Source organism: Hyla sarda, chromosome 1, assembly GCF_029499605.1.
Source record: "Hyla sarda isolate aHylSar1 chromosome 1, aHylSar1.hap1, whole genome shotgun sequence".
Lineage (NCBI taxonomy): Eukaryota > Metazoa > Chordata > Amphibia > Anura > Hylidae > Hyla > Hyla sarda.
The window spans coordinates 225,702,968-225,725,857 of NC_079189.1; the positions used below are offsets into that span (position 1 = coordinate 225,702,968).

At 44.2% G+C, this 22,890-nt stretch overlaps 1 protein-coding gene across 1 annotated transcript in view; it reads left to right on the plus strand.

Moving 5' to 3' along the window:
* The first annotated feature begins 1,830 nt into the window (after positions 1 to 1,830).
* GSR (glutathione-disulfide reductase) overlaps positions 1,831 to 22,890 on the plus strand; it is a 38,079-nt gene continuing 17,019 nt past the window's right edge. Inside the window, exons 1-6 of the mRNA XM_056568850.1 lie at positions 1,831 to 2,370; positions 10,365 to 10,391; positions 13,230 to 13,318; positions 16,718 to 16,787; positions 20,277 to 20,424; positions 22,216 to 22,270. Of these exons, the coding sequence (XP_056424825.1) occupies positions 1,909 to 2,370; positions 10,365 to 10,391; positions 13,230 to 13,318; positions 16,718 to 16,787; positions 20,277 to 20,424; positions 22,216 to 22,270 (851 nt within the window). The 5' untranslated portion in view covers positions 1,831 to 1,908. The remainder of the gene's footprint in view (positions 2,371 to 10,364; positions 10,392 to 13,229; positions 13,319 to 16,717; positions 16,788 to 20,276; positions 20,425 to 22,215; positions 22,271 to 22,890) is intronic.

A 22,890-nucleotide genomic window follows, 5' to 3' on the forward strand; every position in this document is an offset into this window, starting at 1 on the left:
TAGCTGTAAATCAATGAGAAATCGCAAAATTCTTATTCCACTAGGCGTTTTTCACTTTGGCGTTTTTTTTTATCCTTTTGGCGTTTTTTCACTCTTTTTTAGCGTTTTTCAGATCCTTGGTAATCGCAGCATGTTGAGCCACTTGCGATTTTTTTGTCAAAATCGTTGAGTTTTTCTGCCATAGAAGTCTATGGGAGTGAGAAAACGCCAAGAAAAACGATATGTGGGTTTTAACGTTGTTGTTTTTTCTTGCGTTTTTTTCTTCCCAAAAAATGCAGCACAAAAAAACAAGTAGAAACTTAGCCTAAAACTCATAATACCATGCTGTGTAAAAGTAAAAGATCACAGGAAAAAGAGATGCCAAAAACAGGACAGGCGATTTAAAGGGGTTCTCCACTGTCCTGTCTTCCGGCGCTCCGCTCGCAGCGTCCGGAAGTTTATTACTCCGAACACTGTGTGCGGGCTTCCGTGTTCGAGGCCGCCCCCTTGTGACGTCACGCCCGCCCCCTCGTGACGTCTGTCACGGAACACGGAAGCCCGCACACAGCGTCCGGAGTAATAAACTTCCGGACGCTGCGAGCGGAGCTCCGGATGACAGGGCAGTGGAGAACCCCTTTAATAAATATCTTGGATTGTGAAAAAGTAAAAAAAAAAAAGCAACACCGACATTTCAGATAAAACAAAATTGCATGAAATTCATTTTCCTATCCTTTTTTCCCAATTTCTAGGGAATAGAGATGAGCGAACTTACAGTAAATTCGATTCGTCGCGAACTTCTTGGCTCGGCAGTTGATGACTTATCCTGCATAAATGAGTTCAGCTTTCAGGTGATCCCGTGGGCTGGAAAAGGTGGATACAGTCCTAGGAGACTCTTTCCTAGGACTGTATCCACCTTTTCCAGCCCACCGGAGCACCGGAAAGCTGAACTCATTTATGCAGGATAAGTCATCAACTGCCGAGCCGAGAAGTTCGCGACGAATCGAATTTACTGTAAGTTCGCTCATCTCTACTAGGGAACTCCAATAGTACATGAGGGCCACTATGTCAGAAAGTCATCAATTGTAATCATTACTAGTGATGAGCGGCATCGGCCATATTCGAATTTGCGATATTTCGCGAATATATAGACGAATATTCGTCCTATATTCGCGAATTTTGCATATTTGTTATATTCGCATATTGGAGGAAGAAAACAGTGAGGGGGTGGGGCAACTTTACTATTGGTTGCTAGGGATGTTGTTGATAACCTGACAAGTGTATTTGCATCATTCTAATTGGGGGAAAAAGTGAATATTCGTAATTTCGAATATATAGCGAATATATTCGCAAATTCGCGATAAAAATTCGAAATGCGAATATTCGCGGCCAACAAGATTCATTACTATGCTTTACTAAAAGGGTCCCACCCCCTGTCCTGATGCTGGGTCCTTCTGAATAAGCATGTATACATAATAAAGCGTATTTATAAACATCTAGACAATGAATGGGTCAGGTGGCTCCATTCATGGGGGGATACAACTTGCCTCCATTCTCAGAACGGTGTTAGTACAGTGCTCCCCAAGCAGGGTGCCTCCAGCTGTTGCAAAACTACAACTCCCAGCATGCCCGGACAGCCAAAGGCTGTCCGGGCATGCTGGGAGTTGTAGTTTTGCAACAGCTGGAGGCACCCTGCTTGGAAAGCACTGGCCTAAGGTAACGGGGTCCATGAGGAGAGTACAGTAGCACCTCATAATTTCCATTATAACGGAAGCCATGACAGTGGTGTGAACAAGTCCTGATATACATCAGCTAGGTATAGAAGGATGGCTCCGTGTATTCCACAATCACTGTGACTAAGCAGAGAGCCGGGATGGGTCGCCTCCTCCCCCCCACTACCACCCAGTACATGTGCACTTGGACTTCCGCGTTATGGCATTAGCACTCCGGAGCAGAGGCCTGGGGACACCAGTGCGGCTGTACACACGGTACCGGGGCAGCAGCTATCCCGTGCCCGCTCACATCAGCGCCCCGATCCCGCCATTACAGACAGGCTGCTTAGTCCCCGGCAGAAGTCTGCAGAGCGGTACCGCATCCCTTTTCCTGTCAGTACACATCAGCTGCACGGGCTCCCTGAGGAGAGGGCTCCTTCTACCCCGGAGATCTGTACCGAGCCCGAGCCGCGTCAGCTTCACCATGTCCCGGCCCCACAATACTCCTGAAGGCGCTGTAGACTCCAGTACAGTGTGCGGGACTCACCCGAAGCGGCGCCCTCACTGCTTCGACTATCTGGTGATCGGCGGAGGCTCCGGGGGTCTGGCCAGTGCCCGCAGGGCAGCGGAACTGGGAGCCAGGGCAGCCGTGGTGGAGAGCAACAAGCTGGGGGGAACCTGTGTAAGTATCACTATGGAGCCAGGCCCTGGATGATGCTTCACTGCGGCGGCGGGTCTACACTACCCCTGTATACAGGACTTCCATGGTATACACTGCCCCCTGTATACAGGGACTTCCATGGTTTATACTGCCCCCCTGTATACAGGGACTTCCATGGTGTATACTGCCCCTGTATACAGAGACTTCCATGGTGTATACTGCCCCCTGTATACAGGACTTCCATGGTGTATACTGCCCCCTGTATACAGGACTTCCATGGTGTATACTGCCCCTGTATACAGAGACTTCCGTGGTCTACACTGCCCCTGTATACAGAGACTTCCATGGTGTATACTGCCCCTGTATACAGAGACTTCCGTGGTCTACACGGCCCCCTGTATACAGAGACTTCCATGGTATACACGGCCCCCTGTATACAGAGACTTCCGTGGTCTACACTGCCCCTGTATACAGAGACTTCCATGGTATATACTGCCCCCTGTATACAGAGACTTCCATGGTGTATACTGCCCCGGTATACAGAGACTTCCATGGTATATACTGCCCCCTGTAGAGACTTCCATGGTCTATACTGCCCCCTGTATACAGAGACTTCCGTGGTCTATACTGCCCCCTGTATACAGAGACTTCCATGGTATATACTGCCCCCCTGTATACAGGGACTTCCATGGTGTATACTGCCCCTGTATACAGAGACTTCCATGGTGTATACTGCCCCCTGTATACAGGACTTCCATGGTGTATACTGCCCCTGTATACAGAGACTTCCGTGGTCTACACTGCCCCTGTATACAGAGACTTCCATGGTGTATACTGCCCCTGTATACAGAGACTTCCGTGGTATACACGGCCCCCTGTATACAGAGACTTCCATGGTATACACGGCCCCCTGTATACAGAGACTTCCGTGGTCTACACTGCCCCTGTATACAGAGACTTCCATGGTATATACTGCCCCCTGTATACAGAGACTTCCATGGTGTATACTGCCCCGGTATACAGAGACTTCCATGGTATATACTGCCCCTGTATACAGAGACTTCCATGGTATATACTGCCCCCTGTAGAGACTTCCATGGTCTATACTGCCCCCTGTATACAGAGACTTCCGTGGTCTATACTGCCCCCTGTATACAGAGACTTCCATGGTATATACTGCCCCCTGTATACAGAAACTTCCATGGTGTATACTGCCCCCCTGTATACAGGGACTTCCATGGTATATACTGCCCCCTGTATATAGAGACTTCCATGGTATATACTGCCCCCTGTATACAGAGACTTCCATGGTATATACTGCCCCCTGTATACAGAGACTTCCATGGTATATACTGCCCCTGTATACAGAGACTTCCATGGTCTACACTGCCCCCTGTATACAGAGACTTCCATGGTCTACACTGCCCCCTGTATACAGAGACTTCCATGGTCTACACTGCCCCCTGTATACAGAGACTTCCATGGTCTACACTGCCCCCTGTAGACAGAGACTTCCATGGTCTACGCTGCCCCCTGTAGACAGAGACTTCCATGGTCTACGCTGCCCCCTGTAGACAGAGACTTCCATGGTCTACGCTGCCCCCTGTAGACAGAGACTTCCATGGTCTACGCTGCCCCCTGTAGACAGAGACTTCCATGGTCTACGCTGCCCCCTGTAGACAGAGACTTCCATGGTCTACGCTGCCCCCTGTAGACAGAGACTTCCATGGTCTACGCTGCCCCCTGTAGACAGAGACTTCCATGGTCTACGCTGCCCCCTGTAGACAGAGACTTCCATGGTCTACGCTGCCCCCTGTAGACAGAGACTTCCATGGTCTACGCTGCCCCCTGTAGACAGAGACTTCCATGGTCTACGCTGCCCCCTGTAGACAGAGACTTCCATGGTCTACCCTGCCCCCTGTAGACAGAGACTTCCATGGTCTACCCTGCCCCCTGTAGACAGAGACTTCCATGGTCTACGCTGCCCCCTGTAGACAGAGACTTCCATGGTCTACGCTGCCCCCTGTAGACAGAGACTTCCATGGTCTACGCTGCCCCCTGTAGACAGAGACTTCCATGGTCTACGCTGCCCCCTGTAGACAGACTTCCATGGTCTACGCTGCCCCCTGTAGACAGAGACTTCCATGGTCTACGCTGCCCCCTGTAGACAGAGACTTCCATGGTCTACGCTGCCCCCTGTAGACAGTGTCTTTCATAGTCTACACTGCATCCTCTTTACTATACACTGCCCCCTGTATACAGAGACTTCCATGGTCTACACTGCATCCTCTTTACTATACACTGCCCCCTGTAGACAGAGACTTCCATGGTCTACACTGCCCCCTGTAGACAGAGACTTCCATGGTCTACGCTGCCCCTGTAGACAGAGACTTCCATGGTCTACGCTGCCCCCTGTAGACAGAGACTTCCATGGTCTACGCTGCCCCCTGTAGACAGAGACTTCCATGGTCTACGCTGCCCCCTGTAGACAGACTTCCATGGTCTACGCTGCCCCCTGTAGACAGAGACTTCCATGGTCTACGCTGCCCCCTGTAGACAGAGACTTCCATGGTCTACGCTGCCCCCTGTAGACAGTGTCTTTCATAGTCTACACTGCATCCTCTTTACTATACACTGCCCCCTGTATACAGAGACTTCCATGGTCTACACTGCATCCTCTTTACTATACACTGCCCCCTGTATACAGAGACTTCCATGGTCTACACTGCCCCCTGTAGACAGAGACTTCCATGGTCTACACTGCCCCCTGTAGACAGAGACTTCCATGGTCTACACTGCCCCCTGTATACAGAGACTTCCATGGTCTACGCTGCCCCCTGTAGACAGAGACTTCCATGGTCAACGCTGCCCCCTGTAGACAGACTTCCATGGTCTACGCTGCCCCCTGTAGACAGAGACTTCCATGGTCTACGCTGCCCCCTGTAGACAGAGACTTCCATGGTCTACGCTGCCCCCTGTAGACAGAGACTTCCATGGTCTACGCTGCCCCCTGTAGACAGAGACTTCCATGGTCTACGCTGCCCCCTGTAGACAGAGACTTCCATGGTCTACGTTGCCCCCTGTAGACAGAGACTTCCATGGTCTACGCTGCCCCCTGTAGACAGTGTCTTTCATAGTCTACACTGCTTCCTCTTTACTATACACTGCCCCCTGTATACAGTGTCTTTCATAGTCTACACTGCATCCTCTTTACTATACACTGCCCCCTGTATACAGTGTCTTTCATAGTCTACACTGCATCCTCTTTACTATACACTGCCCCCTGTATACAGTGTCTTTCATAGTCTACACTGCATCCTCTTTACTATACACTGCCCCCTGTATACAGTGTCTTTCATAGTCTACACTGCATCCTCTTTACTATACACTGCCCCCTGTATACAGTGTCTTTCATAGTCTACACTGCATCCTCTTTACTATACACTGCCCCCTGTATACAGTGTCTTTCATAGTCTACACTGCATCCTCTTTACTATACACTGCCCCCTGTATACAGTGTCTTTCATAGTCTACACTGCATCCTCTTTACTATACACTGCCCCCTGTATACAGTGTCTTTCATAGTCTACACTGCATCCTCTTTACTATACTCTGCCCCCTGTATACAGTGTCTTTCATAGTCTACACTGCATCCTCTTTACTATACACTGCCCCCTGTATACAGAGACTTCCATGGTCTACACTGCATCCTCTTTACTATACACTGCCCCCTGTATACAGTGTCTTTCATAGTCTACACTGCATCCTCTTTACTATACACTGCCCCCTGTATACAGTGTCTTTCATAGTCTACACTACATCCTCTTTACTATACACTGCCCCCTGTATACAGTGTCTTTCATAGTCTACTTTACATCAGCACTTAACAATCCGGACAAATTATTTTATACCTGTCTGTAATATTAAAAACTTTATTGTTTTTTATTTTACATCTTTCTTTTTTTATTGAGGCACATTTGTATCTTGAATTGTATTTTCAGCAGTTCCTTAAAGTCTACCTGTCATTAAGAAAATCTTTTTATATAATGTAGATAATGCCATTATGTATACTTGTAATATACTGTATATTGATTAAAAAGAATGTCATAGAGCCTGAGTGTACAGAGCCCCGCTTCCCCTCAGTGTACAGAGCCCCGCTTCCCCTCAGTGTACAGAGCCCCGCTTCCCCTCAGTGTACAGAGCCCCGCTTCCCCTCAGTGTACAGAGCCCCGCTTCCCCTCAGTGCACAGAGCCCCGCTTCCCCTCAGTGCACAGAGCCCCGCTTCCCCTCAGTGCACAGAGCCCCGCTTCCCCTCAGTGCACAGAGCCCCGCTTCCCCTCAGTGCACAGAGCCCCGCTTCCCCTCAGTGCACAGAGCCCCGCTTCCCCTCAGTGCACAGAGCCCCGCTTCCCCTCAGTGCACAGAGCCCCGCTTCCCCTCAGTGCACAGAGCCCCGCTTCCCCTCAGTGCACAGAGCCCCGCTTCCCCTCAGTGCACAGAGCCCCGCTTCCCCTCAGTGCACAGAGCCCCGCTTCCCCTCAGTGCACAGAGCCCCGCTTCCCCTCAGTGCACAGAGCCCCGCTTCCCCTCAGTGCACAGAGCCCCGCTTCCCCTCAGTGCACAGAGGCCCGCTTCCCCTCAGTGCACAGAGGCCCGCTTGGCCACACATATAATGGTATTATCTGCATTATATATAATGTTTTTGTTAATGACAGGTACACTTTAACATAATGTTATTACCCCATTTCTTTCCTTTATGAGCGCACATCACAGCTGCTCTCCACTGACAGAATATGGGAGGTGCCCAGTACTTGGGTTCTCTAATAGCCTATATATATATATATATATATATATATATATATATATATATATGGAATTTCTCTAATATATAGGTAGATATTTAATAAATGACAAGATTTGTATTGCTGGGACTAATACCTCAGACATTTGTTGTAAACTTTTTGCAGCAAATACGCAAAGTGTAAGGGACAAGCAAGAATTATTACAATGTGAAAGATACCGCAGGGTGCAAACATAAGTATTTTAGTCATTTATTCTGTTGCAGGTGACATGTTACGGACAGCTTCAGGAGTAAAACCTGTCATGACTACCTCATGAAGAGGATGTAGGGAATTGGGAAATGTAACAAGGTGCAGCAGTGCCGTCATATGTGATGTAAAGAAAAGCACAGCATGCAGCGTTGGTCTTCCCATAACACCACAACAGGTTCCATGACATGTGTTACCCGCCCAGTGGTGTGATGGATGTAACACTCTGTGCTGACATGTTTCTTCTAGTTTACAATGTAATGGGAGAGCCTCAGGACATAAGAATAGTTGACGGGAAATGTACAGCACAGAGACATGTAAAAAGTTCTGATCGCTCGTTGGACATTAGAATGAGCAGGAATAAGCGTGCAGTTATCTTTTTCCCTCCAGAGTCACATTATAAGGGCTCGTTCACATGGACGGATTTGCCGACGATGGACCCCTACATTGTGCCTGCTCATATCGGCAATACACCGCTATGAGCAGACATGCTGCGCTGCATGCGCAGTACACTCGCACACATCACGGCTGCTCTCAGCCTAACTCAGGGAGTAGGGGGAGCGGCCACAATGTGTGCGAGTACACTGCGCATGCACGCGGCAACTCGCACATCGCAGCGTGTCTGCTAGCAGGCCCAGCTCGCCACAATGAGCAGGCCCAGCTCGAGACATAATATAGGGGTCCATCGTGTGCGTAAAACCTGCTGCGGATCCGTCCGTGTGATGGGACTGTCTAGTGAAGCTAAATGGAAATCCCTGCAGGGAATGAAGCGCATAACCACATCTCTCTGCCGTTCTAATGATCACAGCACTGACACCCTGACCGATCAAACTTTTCACATGTCTCTGTGACATGCAAATTTTTTTTTTTTAAATGACAAGGACACTTTAGATTATTTTATTTTACAATCTTTTGGCAATTTTTTTCGTGAATCCAAAAACCTCCATTAAAGGGTTACTCCAGCACTTGAAAATGAATTCCCTATGCACGGGATAGGGGATAAGTGTTTGATCTCGGGGGTCTCAGATCTCTAGGGCCCTGAATCTTCCCACTGCATGAAGCACAGGGTCCGCACTTTCACCATCCATTCTCTATAGGAGCACTGAAGATACACAAACTGTGTACTCGTGTATCTCTGGAGCTCCTATAGAGATTGCCTGATACATTTAAATGCATGTCTAATATATATGACTGTGGACTTCGCTTACAGTTCCTTGTAGATGGTTTTCTTGCACTGAAATTAGCCACACAGGCAGCTCATGGACACGGGGAATGGTAACGCCCAGTTGTCATTTTATTCATGCATTTCCAGGAGGAATAACAGCTGAATAGTATAGAGTTCTATGATAAGATGTGTCGGAAATGTTATTTTATGGGAAATGCTAGTATATCAATATGGCGGCATAAGCTATGGTCACTTCTTAACTAGCAAACAATATTTGTATTCTTTGTTGACCACATTGTTCACTAGCCAGATTAGAAAGCTGGTTACATAGAACATAACCTGTCCATATAACACATAATTTGTTTGAAGGGCCAGTTTGTTAAAGGGGTACTCCGGTGGAAAACTTTTTATTTTTTATTTTTTTTTAATCAACTGGTACCAGAAAGATTTGCAAATTACTTCTATTAAAAAATCTTTACCCTTCCAGTACTTTTTAGAAGCTGTATGCTACAGATGAAATTCTTTTCTTTTTGAATTTCTTTTTTGTCTTGTCCACAGTGCTCTCTGCTGACACCTCTGTCCGTGTTAGGAACTGTCCAGAGCAGGAGAAAATCCCCATTGCAAACCTATGCTGCTCTGGACAGTTCCTGACAAGGACAGAGGTGTCAGCAGAGAGCACTGTGGACAAGACAAAAAAAGAAATTAAAATAGAAAATAATTTCCTTTGTAGCATACAGCCGCCATAAAGTACTGGAAAAGTAAAGATTATTTTAATAGAAGTAATTTACAAATCTTCTTCACTTTCTGGCACCAGTTGATTTAAAAACAAAAAAATTTTTTCCACCGTAGTACCTCTTTTAAGCTCTGTACACATGGCGGACTGTCCTGCCGGCGCCAGCAGACAGCACCGGCACTAGGACCGCTCAAAAATGTGGCATCTCCATAGACAGCAATGCATTTCCGATCGGATTCTGCAGGAAGAGTTGACATGTTAAAGGGGTATTCCAGGAAAAAACAGTTTTATATATCAACTGGCTCCAGAAAGTTAAACAGATTTGTAAATTACTTCTATTAAAAAATCTTAATCCTTCCAATAATTATCAGCTGCTGAAGTTGACTTGTTCTTTTCAGTCTGGCCATAGTGCTCTCTGCTGACATCTCTGTTTGTCTCGGGAACTGCACAGAGTAGAAGAGGTTTGCTATGGGGATTTACTTCTACTTTGGACAGTTCCCGAGACAGGTGTCGTCAGAGAGCACTTAGACAGAAAAGAACTCCACTTCAGCAGCTAAAAAGTACTGAAAGGATTAAGATTTTTTAATAGAAGTAATTTACAAATCTGTTTAACTTTCTGGAGCCAGTTGATATATAAAAAAAAAAAAACTTTTTTTCTTGGATAACCCCTTTAATTCTTTCTGTGGAGACTGGAACGAGGCCTTATACTATGTTTCCCCTGTAGCTAATACCTGGGGGTTTCTGAAGCTGTATCGGTTAGTCAGGAGATCAGTGAGTTTTCTCCCTTCACCTTACATGGTTGAAAAGCTATTGCTGCTGTCTACTGCGCTTATGTACTGTAAAACTCCAGCATGATATAGTTCTAAAGCCCCCATTGATCGAATACAATGCCCATGATTGCTAATCTAGTCTATTGTTACACAAGTGTGCAGTGATGAATACATTCACAATCTCTGATTATAGATATATATTAGTATTCGATGTGTAAGTATAACTTTATCTCCAGCTATTAGTATTGTTAACCTTGTCCTGTTTTTTTTTTTTTTTTTTCTTCTTCTAAACTTCCAGGTTAATGTTGGATGTGTGCCAAAAAAGGTGAGTTTAATGGAAAAATGTTGCTTACTCATGATTAATACACCACATCCTATTGTGTAACCTATTACAAATCCTGGCTACATTGCAATAATAATGGCCCAATAGGACACAAAGTGATGCCTAAATGAGCATTAGGGTGTATCCTTCATATCAGTGTTTTCCGCCTCGTGTGCCTCCAGCTGTTGCAAAACGACAACTCCCAGCATGCCCGGACAGCCGAAGGCTGTCCGGGCCTGCTGGGAGTTGTTGTTTTGCAACAGCTGGAGGCACACCAGGTGGGAAACACTGTGCTACGTATAGAGAGTGTGAGGATCAAGCAGATAATACACATATTACTGTGTGCCTTATTATAATAGTAGCATCTGGCATTCAACTGCCGACCCAGGGCAGGTAGGGTGCAGCTCAATGCAGAGAAGACGCGATGCACCCTTGATATCTAGAAGGCCATATAAGGCGTCGTAGTTTCAAAACAGCTGGAGGCACACAGGTTGGAAGCACTACCGTGTGTGTGTGTGTATGTATATATGTGTATATATATATATATATGTGTGTGTATCAATCTGATCTAATCCTCAATGTGTGTGTGTATGTTCCAGCATCACGTCCAAACGGCTAAAGATATTAACATGAAACTTGGCACACATGTTACTTATATGTCAACAACAAACATAGGATAGGTGATTTAACCCTTACTCACCCCCATTTGCCAGGGTCAGGGTTTTTGTTTAAAGTCCCATACAAGTCTATGGGAAATATGTTACTGCATAACTTCCAAACGGCTGGAGATATTTCTATAATACTTGGTCACATGTCACTTATATGTCCACTTAAAATATAGGATAGTTAATTTAACCCTTTACCCCATTTGTGAGGGTCGGTGTTTTTGTTTAAAGTCCCATGCAAATCAATGGGAAATGTATGTTCTCACATAACTTCCGTATGGCTGGAGATATTTCAATAATACCTGGTAAACATTTTACATATGTCTAATAAAAAGATATGATAGTTAAATTAACCCTTACCTACACCCTTATATAAAAGATGGGTTTTTGTTTCAAGTCCCATGCAAGTATATTTGACTTCGAGTACCGTACTGCACAAGCTCCGCTCTGTATCTCCTAGTGAATGTGTCACAAACCATCTCACAAAGATACGCCCACATTTAAGCCCCACCCCTTTTATTCTCTACCCTTTTTGTGTATCGGTCTGGCTTGCAAATCACGCCCAGTCCCACAAAGCCATGTCCCCTTCTATTTCCAGCTTACAGTATCTTCATCACAAATCAGTCCCACTTTAGGACAGGATAGGAGGACAGGATATGAAGTTGAGCTATGAGGACAGGATATGAGGTTGGGATATGCCAACAATGTATGAGGACTTGATATGAAGTCAAAAGTTTCCTCCTTTGTTGATTTTCCTCCCCAACAAAGATTAGGAAGGAAAAACCGGGCAACGCCGGGTACTCAGCTAGTCCCATATAATCTGACAAGGAATCCTTTCTTTGCAAAACCAAAAAATGTGTTAAGAATGTAGTCAGATTCTTGTCACATGGCGATCAGCAGATCACTGGCTTGTCTGCTGCTGGGATTTGGTTGTGGAATTTCATGTCCTCCACTGTACACTGTAAACATAATGGGAGAAAGTAATCAAGGGCTTTCAGCTGCTATTGTGGAGTACATAAGATGCACATTTTGGCACACCCTTGTCTTGCGCCAAAGTTTGACTTTTATTTCCTCCATTTTCACGACTTAAAATAAATAAATAAACAAATTAATTGTCAGGTCTTGGTTGGAAGGCTTTGTCATCCTTGGCCAGCCAGGTTTACTAAGATTCATCCCAATTGTTACAATTCCTTACCATCTGCTATAGATTTAAGTATTGGCAGGCCGATCCTGTTTAAAAATGTTGTCACATCTTACTCCAACCTACTTTACCTTCCATATAAAATTCCGATCTTAAAGTAGAAATCCATCAAAAATAAACGTATTCCCTATCTATAGGATAGGGGATAAGTAGCTGATTGCGAGGGTCCGAGCACTGGGACATCCGCGATCACGGGGACGGTACCCGGCACTTAGGTGGCACACACTCCATTAATTTCTATGGGAATGCGGAAAAGACCCGAGTCCAGCACTCGGAAACGCTCTGTTAGAGGGCATGCTGTCTACCAGTAGATGACGCACGCTCCTCACTGAGGGAGCCGAGGTCCCGTCCTGGAGATCAAAGGGAGTCCCAGAGCACAGACCCCCCTGCGATCAGCTACTTATCCTCTATACTTTGGATAAGGGATAAGGTTACTTTTGCTGGAGCTCTCCTTTAAAGGGGTACTCCCTTGGGAAAAAAAAACATTCATATCAACTGGCTCTAGAAAGTTAAACAGATTTGTAAATTACGGTATTTCTATTAAAAAATCTTAATCCTTCCAGTACTTATCAGCTGCTGTATGCTACAGGGTAATTTGTATAGTTCTTTTCTGTCTGACCACAGTGCTCTCTGCTGACACCTCTGTCCATGTCGAGGAGGAGCAAATCCCGATAGAAAACCTCTACTGCTCTGGACAGTTCCTGACATGGACAGAGGTGTCAGCAGAGAGCACTGTGGTCAGACAGAAAATAACAACTCAATTTCCTCTGTAGTATACAGCAGCTAATAAGTACTGGAAGGATTAAGATTTTTTAGCAGAAGTAATTTACAATTCTGTTTAACTTTTTGGCACCATTGATTATAAAAAATTGTTTTCTACTGGAGTACCTCTTTAAGTAAATTTCCCCCAGTAGGGGTGTTGCTTTTTTATGTTCGTTTTTTCCTTTCTGAATAATATTGTTATATTCTCACCAGATTATGTGGAATACAGCAATTCATTCTGAATATATACATGACCATGAAGACTATGGATTTCAGACTCCAGATGTGAAGTTTACTTGGAAGTAAGTAAATCATTATACTTACAGTCATTTTTTTTTTTTTTTTTAAAGAAAAAAAGGAAATACTTGTGTCTGTTTATAGAAATGGTTAATATTTAGCCACTTAGCAGCAAATAAGTTTTTCAGGAATGGAAACACATAGCTGTTCTCCTTTATAAATAGGACCACACTTGTCCAAATTTTTTTTTTTAAAAAGTGTTCTCATCTGGACATTTATAGCATATCCACTGGATAGGCCATAAAAGTCCAAACATGTGGGACTCACACTAGAGATCTAGTGCCTCCCTTTCAGGAAACCAAAAACAGCCAATCCTGGAGTTTGTGTAACTCCCGTTGGTGTTAATGGGTGTTGTGTAAACAGCATAGCTCTGTGACTTGGGAATTATGTAACTTGGGAATTACAGAAGCAGTGTCCCTTGTGGCATTGTGCTTCACGTAGCTTTCTTAACTTTCATAGAAGGTAATGGGAGTTTGGTAAACAGCATAGCACTATAACCTGCACTGGTTATGTAACTGCAGTTATGGGAACAACACACCACTCCCATTAACATCTACAGAAAATATGCAAACTACATAAAACAGGCCACTGTTGTTCTTTATTACTTTTTCTTTATCCCAGCACAAACAATTCTTATAAAAACACCAAGGGAGAAAGTGAGAGAACCACACACAATAAAACTACTAGTGATGCAGTCTTATAATCTCTTAAGACTTGCTTTCTCAAGTAATAGGGCATCAATTCTTCTCAGGGAACTAACCTGACTAACCATCTCTCCCTATGCCCAGAGAAGTGATTTTTATAGTATTTATAGGTTTAACAAGCCATAGCCTCCATAAAGACACACAATAGACTTTGGCTGGTAGGCCATGGACTTTCCACCCAACGACTGACTTCCTCACGCTCCACCCTTTTATCTGACACTTTTTTTTTTTTTTTTTTATCACAAATGGTCCTCAACGTTTAGGGAACCTCCGTTGTTCTAATTAAATGGGCACTGTCAGAAACAATTACATCTTGGCAAAACATTAACCTTTCTAATATACTTCATAAGACAATTTTATTTCCTTTTTTATAGAAATCATGGCTTTGTCCAAGCTGAAGCACAGGCATGGACAAAGTCCAGTAAATAAGGGTTGGCTAGTACTCCTCTGTGCTCTCTCCTGTCTGATGGCACTCTTCTGTGCTCTCTCCTGTCTGATGGCACTCTTCTGTGCTCTCTCCTGTCTGATGGCACCCTTCTGTGCTCTCTCCTGTCTGATGGCACCCTTCTGTGCTCTCTCCTGTCTGATGGCACCCTTCTGTGCTCTCTCCTGTCTGATGGCACCCTTCTGTGCTCTCTCCTGTCTGATGGCACCCTTCTGTGCTCTCTCCTGTCTGATGGCACCCTTCTGTGCTCTCTCCTGTCTGATGGCACCCTTCTGTGCTCTCTCCTGTCTGATGGCACCCTTCTGTGCTCTCTCCTGTCTGATGGCACCCTTCTGTGCTCTCTCCTGTCTGATGGCACCCTTCTGTGCTCTCTCCTGTCTGATGGCACCCTTCTGTGCTCTCTCCTGTCTGATGGCACCCTTCTGTGCTCTCTCCTGTCTGATGGCACCCTTCTGTGCTCTCTCCTGTCTGATGGCACCCTTCTGTGCTCTCTCCTGTCTGATGGCACCCTTCTGTGCTCTCTCCTGTCTGATGGCACCCTTCTGTGCTCTCTCCTGTCTGATGGCACCCTTCTGTGCTCTCTCCTGTCTGATGGCACCCTTCTGTGCTCTCTCCTGTCTGATGGCACCCTTCTGTGCTCTCTCCTGTCTGATGGCACCCTTCTGTGCTCTCTCCTGTCTGATGGCACCCTTCTGTGCTCTCTCCTGTCTGATGGCACCCTTCTGTGCTCTCTCCTGTCTGATGGCACCCTTCTGTGCTCTCTCCTGTCTGATGGCACCCTTCTGTGCTCTCTCCTGTCTGATGGCACCCTTCTGTGCTCTCTCCTGTCTGATGGCACCCTTCTGTGCTCTCTCCTGTCTGATGGCACCCTTCTGTGCTCTCTCCTGTCTGATGGCACCCTTCTGTGCTCTCTCCTGTCTGATGGCACCCTTCTGTGCTCTCTCCTGTCTGATGGCACCCTTCTGTGCTCTCTCCTGTCTGATGGCACCCTTCTGTGCTCTCTCCTGTCTGATGGCACTCCTTCTGTGCTCTCTCCTGTCTGATGGCACTCCTTCTGTGCTCTCTCCTGTCTGATGGCACTCCTTCTGTGCTCTCTCCTGTCTGATGGCACTCCTTCTGTGCTCTCTCCTGTCTGATGGCACTCTTCTGTGCTCTCTCCTGTCTGATGGCACTCCTCTGTGCTCTCTCCTGTCTGATGGCACTCTTCTGTGCTCTCTCCTGTCTGATGGCACTCTTCTGTGCTCTCTCCTGTCTGATGGCACTCCTCTGTGCTCTCTCCGGTCTGATGATACTCCTCTGTGCTCTCTCCGGTCTGATGATACTCCTGTGCTCTCTGCTGTCTTATAGCACGCTTCTGTGCTCTCTCCTTTCCTATCGGACAAGAGAGAGCTCAGAGGTGTGCTGTCAGACAGGAGAGAGAGCACAAAGAAGTCCTATCAGAAAGAGGAGTGCTAGCCCACCCTCAGCTTCAGATTGGACAAAGCAATTATTTTATAAGCCATGATTTCTATAAAAAAAGGAATACAATTTTCTTATGAAGTATATTAGAATGGTTCATGTTTTGCCAAGATTTACAACATATAAAAGGTTTCTGAATCTGACAGTGCCCATTTAAAGTAGCCATCTGACCACATTAAATGTCCAAAACCATCTTTAAAAAATCCATCGGCTGCCCATAAATTTACCAAGTGTTCTCGCAAATCCCCTCCTCCTTTCCTAACCCCCTTACAATTTCACACATTCCTCTCTGAATTCCTCAGTGGATCAGCGCCACCTAAAGTGGTCTGGAATTGGTCCTTTCGTCCATGACACTTTAGTGTGGACATAAAAACCGCCCCATTGACAAACGTCGCTTCCCTGGAAAATTCTGTCTGAAGATTGAACATGTTCATCATCAAAAGTTCCACGAGTGAACTGTGCAGCGGAACCATGATAATTCTGCTCAGAATCTTTGTAATGTGAATGAGGCCTAAATTTTCATCACCTTAGTCTTTTATCCATTCTTGCATTCTCATCACCAACACCATTCTATTGCTGTCACACAAGAATATGACATGCCAGCATTGCCCAGACTTCTTGTGAATAATAGGATGCTGCAGAACAAACAGCACATACAGGATTCTCTTTTATTTTATTTTATTTATTTTATTTTTTTTTTATTCCAGATTAAGTTCTAAATTTTCTTTACTCTAGCATAAAGAATTGGTTTTAGACTTGTCTAATTTGAACAAATATGTGTTTTCTGTTTCTTTCAGAGTTATAAAAGACAAAAGAGATGCGTACGTGAGTCGCCTCAATGACATCTATCAAAATAACCTTAATAAGGTACAGAGTAAAACAGTTCAATATTCAGGCCTTATACGGGTACAGTGGGGATCAAAAGTTTGGGCACCCCAGGTAAAAATTTGTATTAATGTGCATAAAGGAGCCGAGTAAAGATGGAAAAATCTCCAAAAGACATCAAATTACAGATTAGACATTCGTATAATATGTCAACAAAAGTTAGATTTTATTTCCATCATTTACACTTTCAAAATAACAGAAAACAGAAAAATGGCATCTGCAAAGGTTTGGGCACCCTGCAGAGTTCATATCTTGTACTGCCCCCTTTGGCAAGTCTCACAGCTTGTAAACGCTTTTTGTAGCCAGCCAAGAGTCTTTCAATTCTTGTTTGAGGTATCTTTGCCCATTCTTCCTTACAAAAGTCTTCCAGTTCTTTGAGATGTCTGGGCTGTCTGTCACGCACTGCTCTTTTAAGGTCTATCCATAGATTTTCAATTATGTTGAGGTCAGGAGATTGTGATGGCCATGGCAAAACCTTCAGTTTACTCCTCTTGATGTAATCCCCCGTGGATTTCGAGGTGTGTTTAGGATCATTATCCATTTGTAGAAGCCATCCTCTCTTTAACTTCAGCTTTTTCACAGATTGCATCAAGTTAACATCCAAAATTTGCTGAAATTTTATTGAATCCTTTTTTCCTTCTACTCGTGAGATGTTCCCTGTGCCACTGGCTGCAATACAACCCCAAAGCATGATTTATCCACTCCCGTGCTTAACAGTTGGACAGAGGTTCTTTTCATTAAATTCTGTTCCCCTTCTTCTCCAAACATACCTTTGCTCATTCCGGCCAAAAGTTCTATTTTAACCTCATCGGTCCACAGAACTTGTTTCCAAAATGCATCAGGCTTGTCTATATGTTCATTTGCAAAGTTCAAACGCAGATTTTTGTGGTGAGGACATAGAAGAGGTTTTCTTCTGATGACTCTTCCATGAAGACCATATTTGTACAAGTATCTCTTTATAGTGGAATAGTGTACCACAACTCCAGTGTCTGCCAGATCTTGCCAGAGGGATTGTTTTTCTCACAGTCCTGCGAGCTGTTCGGTCTGATATTTTTCTTGGTCTTCCAGATCTTGCTTTAACTTCCACTGTTCCTGATAACTGCCATTTCTTAATTACATTCCGAACAGAGGATGTTGACATCTGAAAACGTTTTGCTATCTTCTTATAGCCTTCTCCAGCTTTGTGAGCGTCAACTATTTTCAGTTTCAGATTTCTAGACAACTGCTTAGAAGTTGGGGCAAGGTCAGATAAGTCTGGGCATTTAAAACCTTTGACACTGGCAGGTCTCAGCTTTGCAAAGGGGGCAGTGCATGCTATAAATTCTGCAGGGTGCCCAAACTTTTGCAGATGCCATTTTTTAGTTTTCTGTTATTATGAAAGTGTAAATGATGGAAATGAAATCTAACTTTTGTTGACATATTATAAGAATGTCTAATCTGTAATGTGATGCCTTTTTGGAGATTTTTCCATCTTTCCTTGGCTTCTTTATGCACATTAATACAAATTTTTACCTGGGGTCCCCAAACTTTTGATCCCCACTGTACCCCTTGTACCCTGTTAAAGGGGTACTCCGATGGAATTTTTTTTTTTTTTTTTTTCAAATCAATTGGTGGCAGAAAGATTATAAATTACTTCTATGTAAAAATCGTAATCTTTCCAGTACTTATCAGCTGCTGTATACTACAAAGGAAGCTCTTTTTTGTTTTTTAATTTCCTTTCTGTATGACCACAGTGCTCTCTGCTGACACCTCTGTCCGTGTCAGCAACTGTCTGGAGCAAGAGAGGTTTTCTATTGGGATTTGCGCCTATTCGGGACAGTTCCTGACACAGACAGAGGTGTCAGCAGAGAGCACTGTGGTCAGACAGAAAGGAACAACTCCACTTCCTCTGTAGTATACAGCAGCTGATAAGTACTGGAAGGATAAAAACATTTTGAGACTTAATTTACAAATCTGCTTACCTTTCTGGAGCCAGTTGTTATGAAAAAAATGTTTTTTTCACCGGAGTACCCCTTTAATGATTATGGTGTTAAAGCGATTATTTCCTTTTTGTGAGCTTGAATGACATGTCCCAAACCATTGTTAATTACACAGAACTTTTCAGACGTGATAAACTGATTGCTTCTTTTGGAACACATCCTTTGTGAATATACATTCTAGCAAAACTAAGTAAAGTAAATGGAAAACATGATGGCATGGGTTGGACTTCTTCTAAGGTCAAACAACTTCAATTTGGTCCAATCTCCCCATGCAGGATGCCAAGTATTGGCTGGAGAAGTGTAAAGAACCTCAGCACTGAACCCTGGGATAGTATAAAGCATGTAGATTTGTTTGCATATGTTAAATGGGCACTGTCATGAAATAAAAAAATTGATATGTTGTAGTACTTAAGTACTACAACATATCTCTAATATAGTTTAATTAAAAAAAGTGATTTTAAACCAGTTTAAAATCACTTTTAAATTCGGCCACTAGGGGTCGCCCTCCTAGTGGCCGAATGCATTCGGCAGTGACGTCACTACAGAATTTCGTCTCATTTGAGCCTGGCAAATGAGTCGAAATTCCAGTCACTGCGGTGCTCGCTCCCGCCTGTCAATCAAACAGGCGAGAGCGAGCACAGTGAAATCCAGGGCTGCGCATTGGCTCCCTGGACTCTCTCCCTGGAACATGGCTCTTACCTCTGCTTACAGCCCCGGCTCCAGTGGGGATACGCCGCCTCCTCACTGCTCCTTGCAGCTGTGTACTGTCATTGCCGGGGGGAGCGCGTTATATGGAGCAACAAGTGTATGCCCGGCTTCCTGTCATGCTCCTACACTCTGGTAACTCTTTCTCTGGTTCTGGAGGACTTTCAATCCTCCAGAAACATAGAGACAGTTTCCAGAGTGTACGGGCATGACAGGAAGCCGGGCATACACTTGTTGCTTGCTACGGACCCCCGCTCATGGTCCGGCACAGGTGAGGGGGGGGTGTGTCTTCCAACACAGGGTGCCTCCAGTTGTTTCCCCACTACAACTCCCAGCATGCCCTGACAGCAAATAGATGTCAGGGCATGCTGGGAGTTGTGGTGGTGAAACAGCTGGAGGCACCCTGTCCTGAGAACTATGGGCGGAACTCGGCCCCCAGCAGGCATCAGTGACGTGGTGCCTGCTGGGGAAGTCTGCCTGGTAGTGAGCACACTACCAGGCAGACAAAATGCCATTTTTAAGATAATAAAAAAAAAATAAAGGCAGGGAGGGGGTTAGGGATAGATGGGCAATAGGCAGGGACAGAAAAAAAAAAAGAGGATGGTGGGAGCTACCCTTTAAACATGTTAGGATTTTTCTAACCTAGTGATAAAAATATTGTCTGTTCCCAATTTCTAGTCCTACTATAGTCATCAGGCATTATTATAGGGTCACGTGGGATTATTGCCCAGCGTAGGGTAAAGTTCTGCATGGAACTGAACACTACATTTTGCTTTTGTTTACACAGGCTCAGATAGAAATTATCAGAGGTCATGCAACTTTTACATCTGATCCAGAACCAACACTGGAAGTGAATGGTCGAAAATACACTGCCCCACATATTCTCGTTGCTACAGGGGGCAAACCTACAATACCATCAGACACAGAGGTTCCAGGTATGAAGCTACATATATTAAGCATATGTACACTTTTGCAACTATTGTTTTTACTTCTAGTGCATCTAGAATTAAAAAAATAAAAATAAATACAGCTGTGCCAAGATTCTTAAAGGCGTACTCTGCCAAACTTTTATTTTTCTATTCTGCCTGGCTGTCTTCTGCACCTTGGTCGTCTTCCGAATTCTGGAGCCCGCTGAGTTTATCATCGATAAGCGATGTCTTGCCTCGGCTGGTGATACATTGAGGGGCAGTGTCATTTAACGGGCCCAGGCATGATGAATAAAGCTGGGCACGGACCTGTTACAGGACACTGTCGCTTAGCATATCACCAGCCGAGGCAGGACATTGCTCTGGTCCACAATAAGCTCAGCTCAGTGTGATGGGTTAGGCCCCAGAATGGGGAAGAAGACTGGCTCAGAAGACAGGGAACCGATATTAGCGCACTAGGAGAGTGGCGGGAGGTAAATTAAAGTTAATTTTTATTTATATAACCAAACAGAATGGTTAAAAAAAACTTTTTTTGAAAAAGCTTTGCATCAACATATTCTGGCCCTATAACTTAAAAATAATGTCAACAGCAGTGTGAGGATTCCCTTTTTTTTTTTTTTTTTTTTTTTTTTTTTAACGCTGTGATATGTAAATTGTAGCAGTATACATAGATCAGATTTTTGTATCGCTATTCATTCTGGGATGTGATGTGATCATAAATCAGCAAATTTGGTATTTTTTTCATTTACATTGTTGCCTATTGAATCAGGGAAGTCATAATTTAATGGCATTTTGGACAATTTCTTGTGTGGTGGTACCAAATATTTCTATTTATGGAAGGGGTGGCTTTTATATGCTATCATTTGATTGCTTATATAGATCAATGCAATGCATATACATTGCATTGATCTATTAGATCAGCGCTCTACTAGTATAGCCTACCTCTGGCAGACTGGATTAGTAGACCTGTTACTGAAGTCGTCAAGGCCTTGGGCTAATTTGACAACTGCTTGGCACCTTGCAGTTACATTATGGAGGTGCTATTTGGACAACTGCATAGGGCACAGTTCTGCACCTCACACCGGCATGAAAGTAGCAAAGACATACTCGCTTGTCTCAGCCCCTGTGGCTAATATGGGGCCCTTCGAGAGAAGAGACCCAGCTTTACTTGGTCCTGTTCCCCATGCTTATGGGCGATAGCACACTGTGCAGGACTCTGAATTGTTACCAAACAAGGGGTGTTGAAAAGGGTGTGGAGAAGAAAAAGTCGGGGCGTTGGGGGTTAAGTACTTAATTTTTTTGTAGGCTGTAGCCTTGTAAACCATTTTAGTCTAGATTACTGGTATTTGCATTTTTATTTCAATGCATCTATAAATCAAAATAAGAATGTGGGGCACTAGTTTGGAATGGAATTTGCATGTTTACCCTATGTATCTATATGTTTCCTCATTCTGGTCTCTTATGGAACTAACCATAGTATGCTTGCATGACTGAGACAGTAAAATTGGATATGTAGATGTGACCTGCACCATTAAAGTTTAGTTCACTTTCTCATTCCTGCTTGCCATTTGTCAGCCAGGTAGGATTCATCTTTGCATGGTTCACATGTGTATGTATTTCTAGATGTACCATTTTTTGTTAAATAACCAATCCCAAGCCGCTGTTTTGTGTTTTCTATCCCTTTGCTTGCCCAAAAATAATGGTAAAGTTATATTATAGTCGGCTGCTCAAAATGTACTGTTTTTACATCAAGCCGTGTCTTTTGGTAGCTGAAATCGCTGGTTTGGTTTTGTTTTCAAGGAGCCAGTTTGGGAATCACAAGTGATGGCTTTTTTGAGCTTGAAGAGTTACCCAGGTATTTATTATTATCCTTTTTAATACTTTTGTTCACACTTTGCTTTTTGGGACAGATTTTACGCAGCTGATTTTGCCACCCATTGACTTCACTGGGAGCACAATCAGCTGCAGAAATATGCAGCAAAAAACACAGAAAGATATGCATGTGCGAACGTACCCTAAGGGTGGCTCCGTTAAGTCAGATAATCTGCTAGATTTATTAATGTTGTGTACCAGTGTTTTTGTGCAAAGAAATGGTCTAAAGTACAGTGCACTCAGAAAGTCTCCGGACCCAAGTTTTTCCCTTTTCAATAAATTGGCTAATATTTGTAACATTCTGTTTTCACTTATTATGGGGTATTGAGTGCAGAATGATGGGAGACATGATTTTGTTTTTGTTTTAGCACAAATTTGCAGCATAACTAACAAAATAGGAAAAAAAAATTAAATGGCCTGAAGATTTTATTGATGTATTGTATTTTACCCAAAAGGTGGTGTAAAGAATTTAAAAGGAGATCTATTAAATATTTTGCACCTCAGTGATTTATCTGGTACATATTCAGCTTAGCCCCTCTAGCTTATGGTATCTTTAGTTAAGCCAGAAATTGCCCATTGTGCTTAAAGAGCACCTGTCACTAC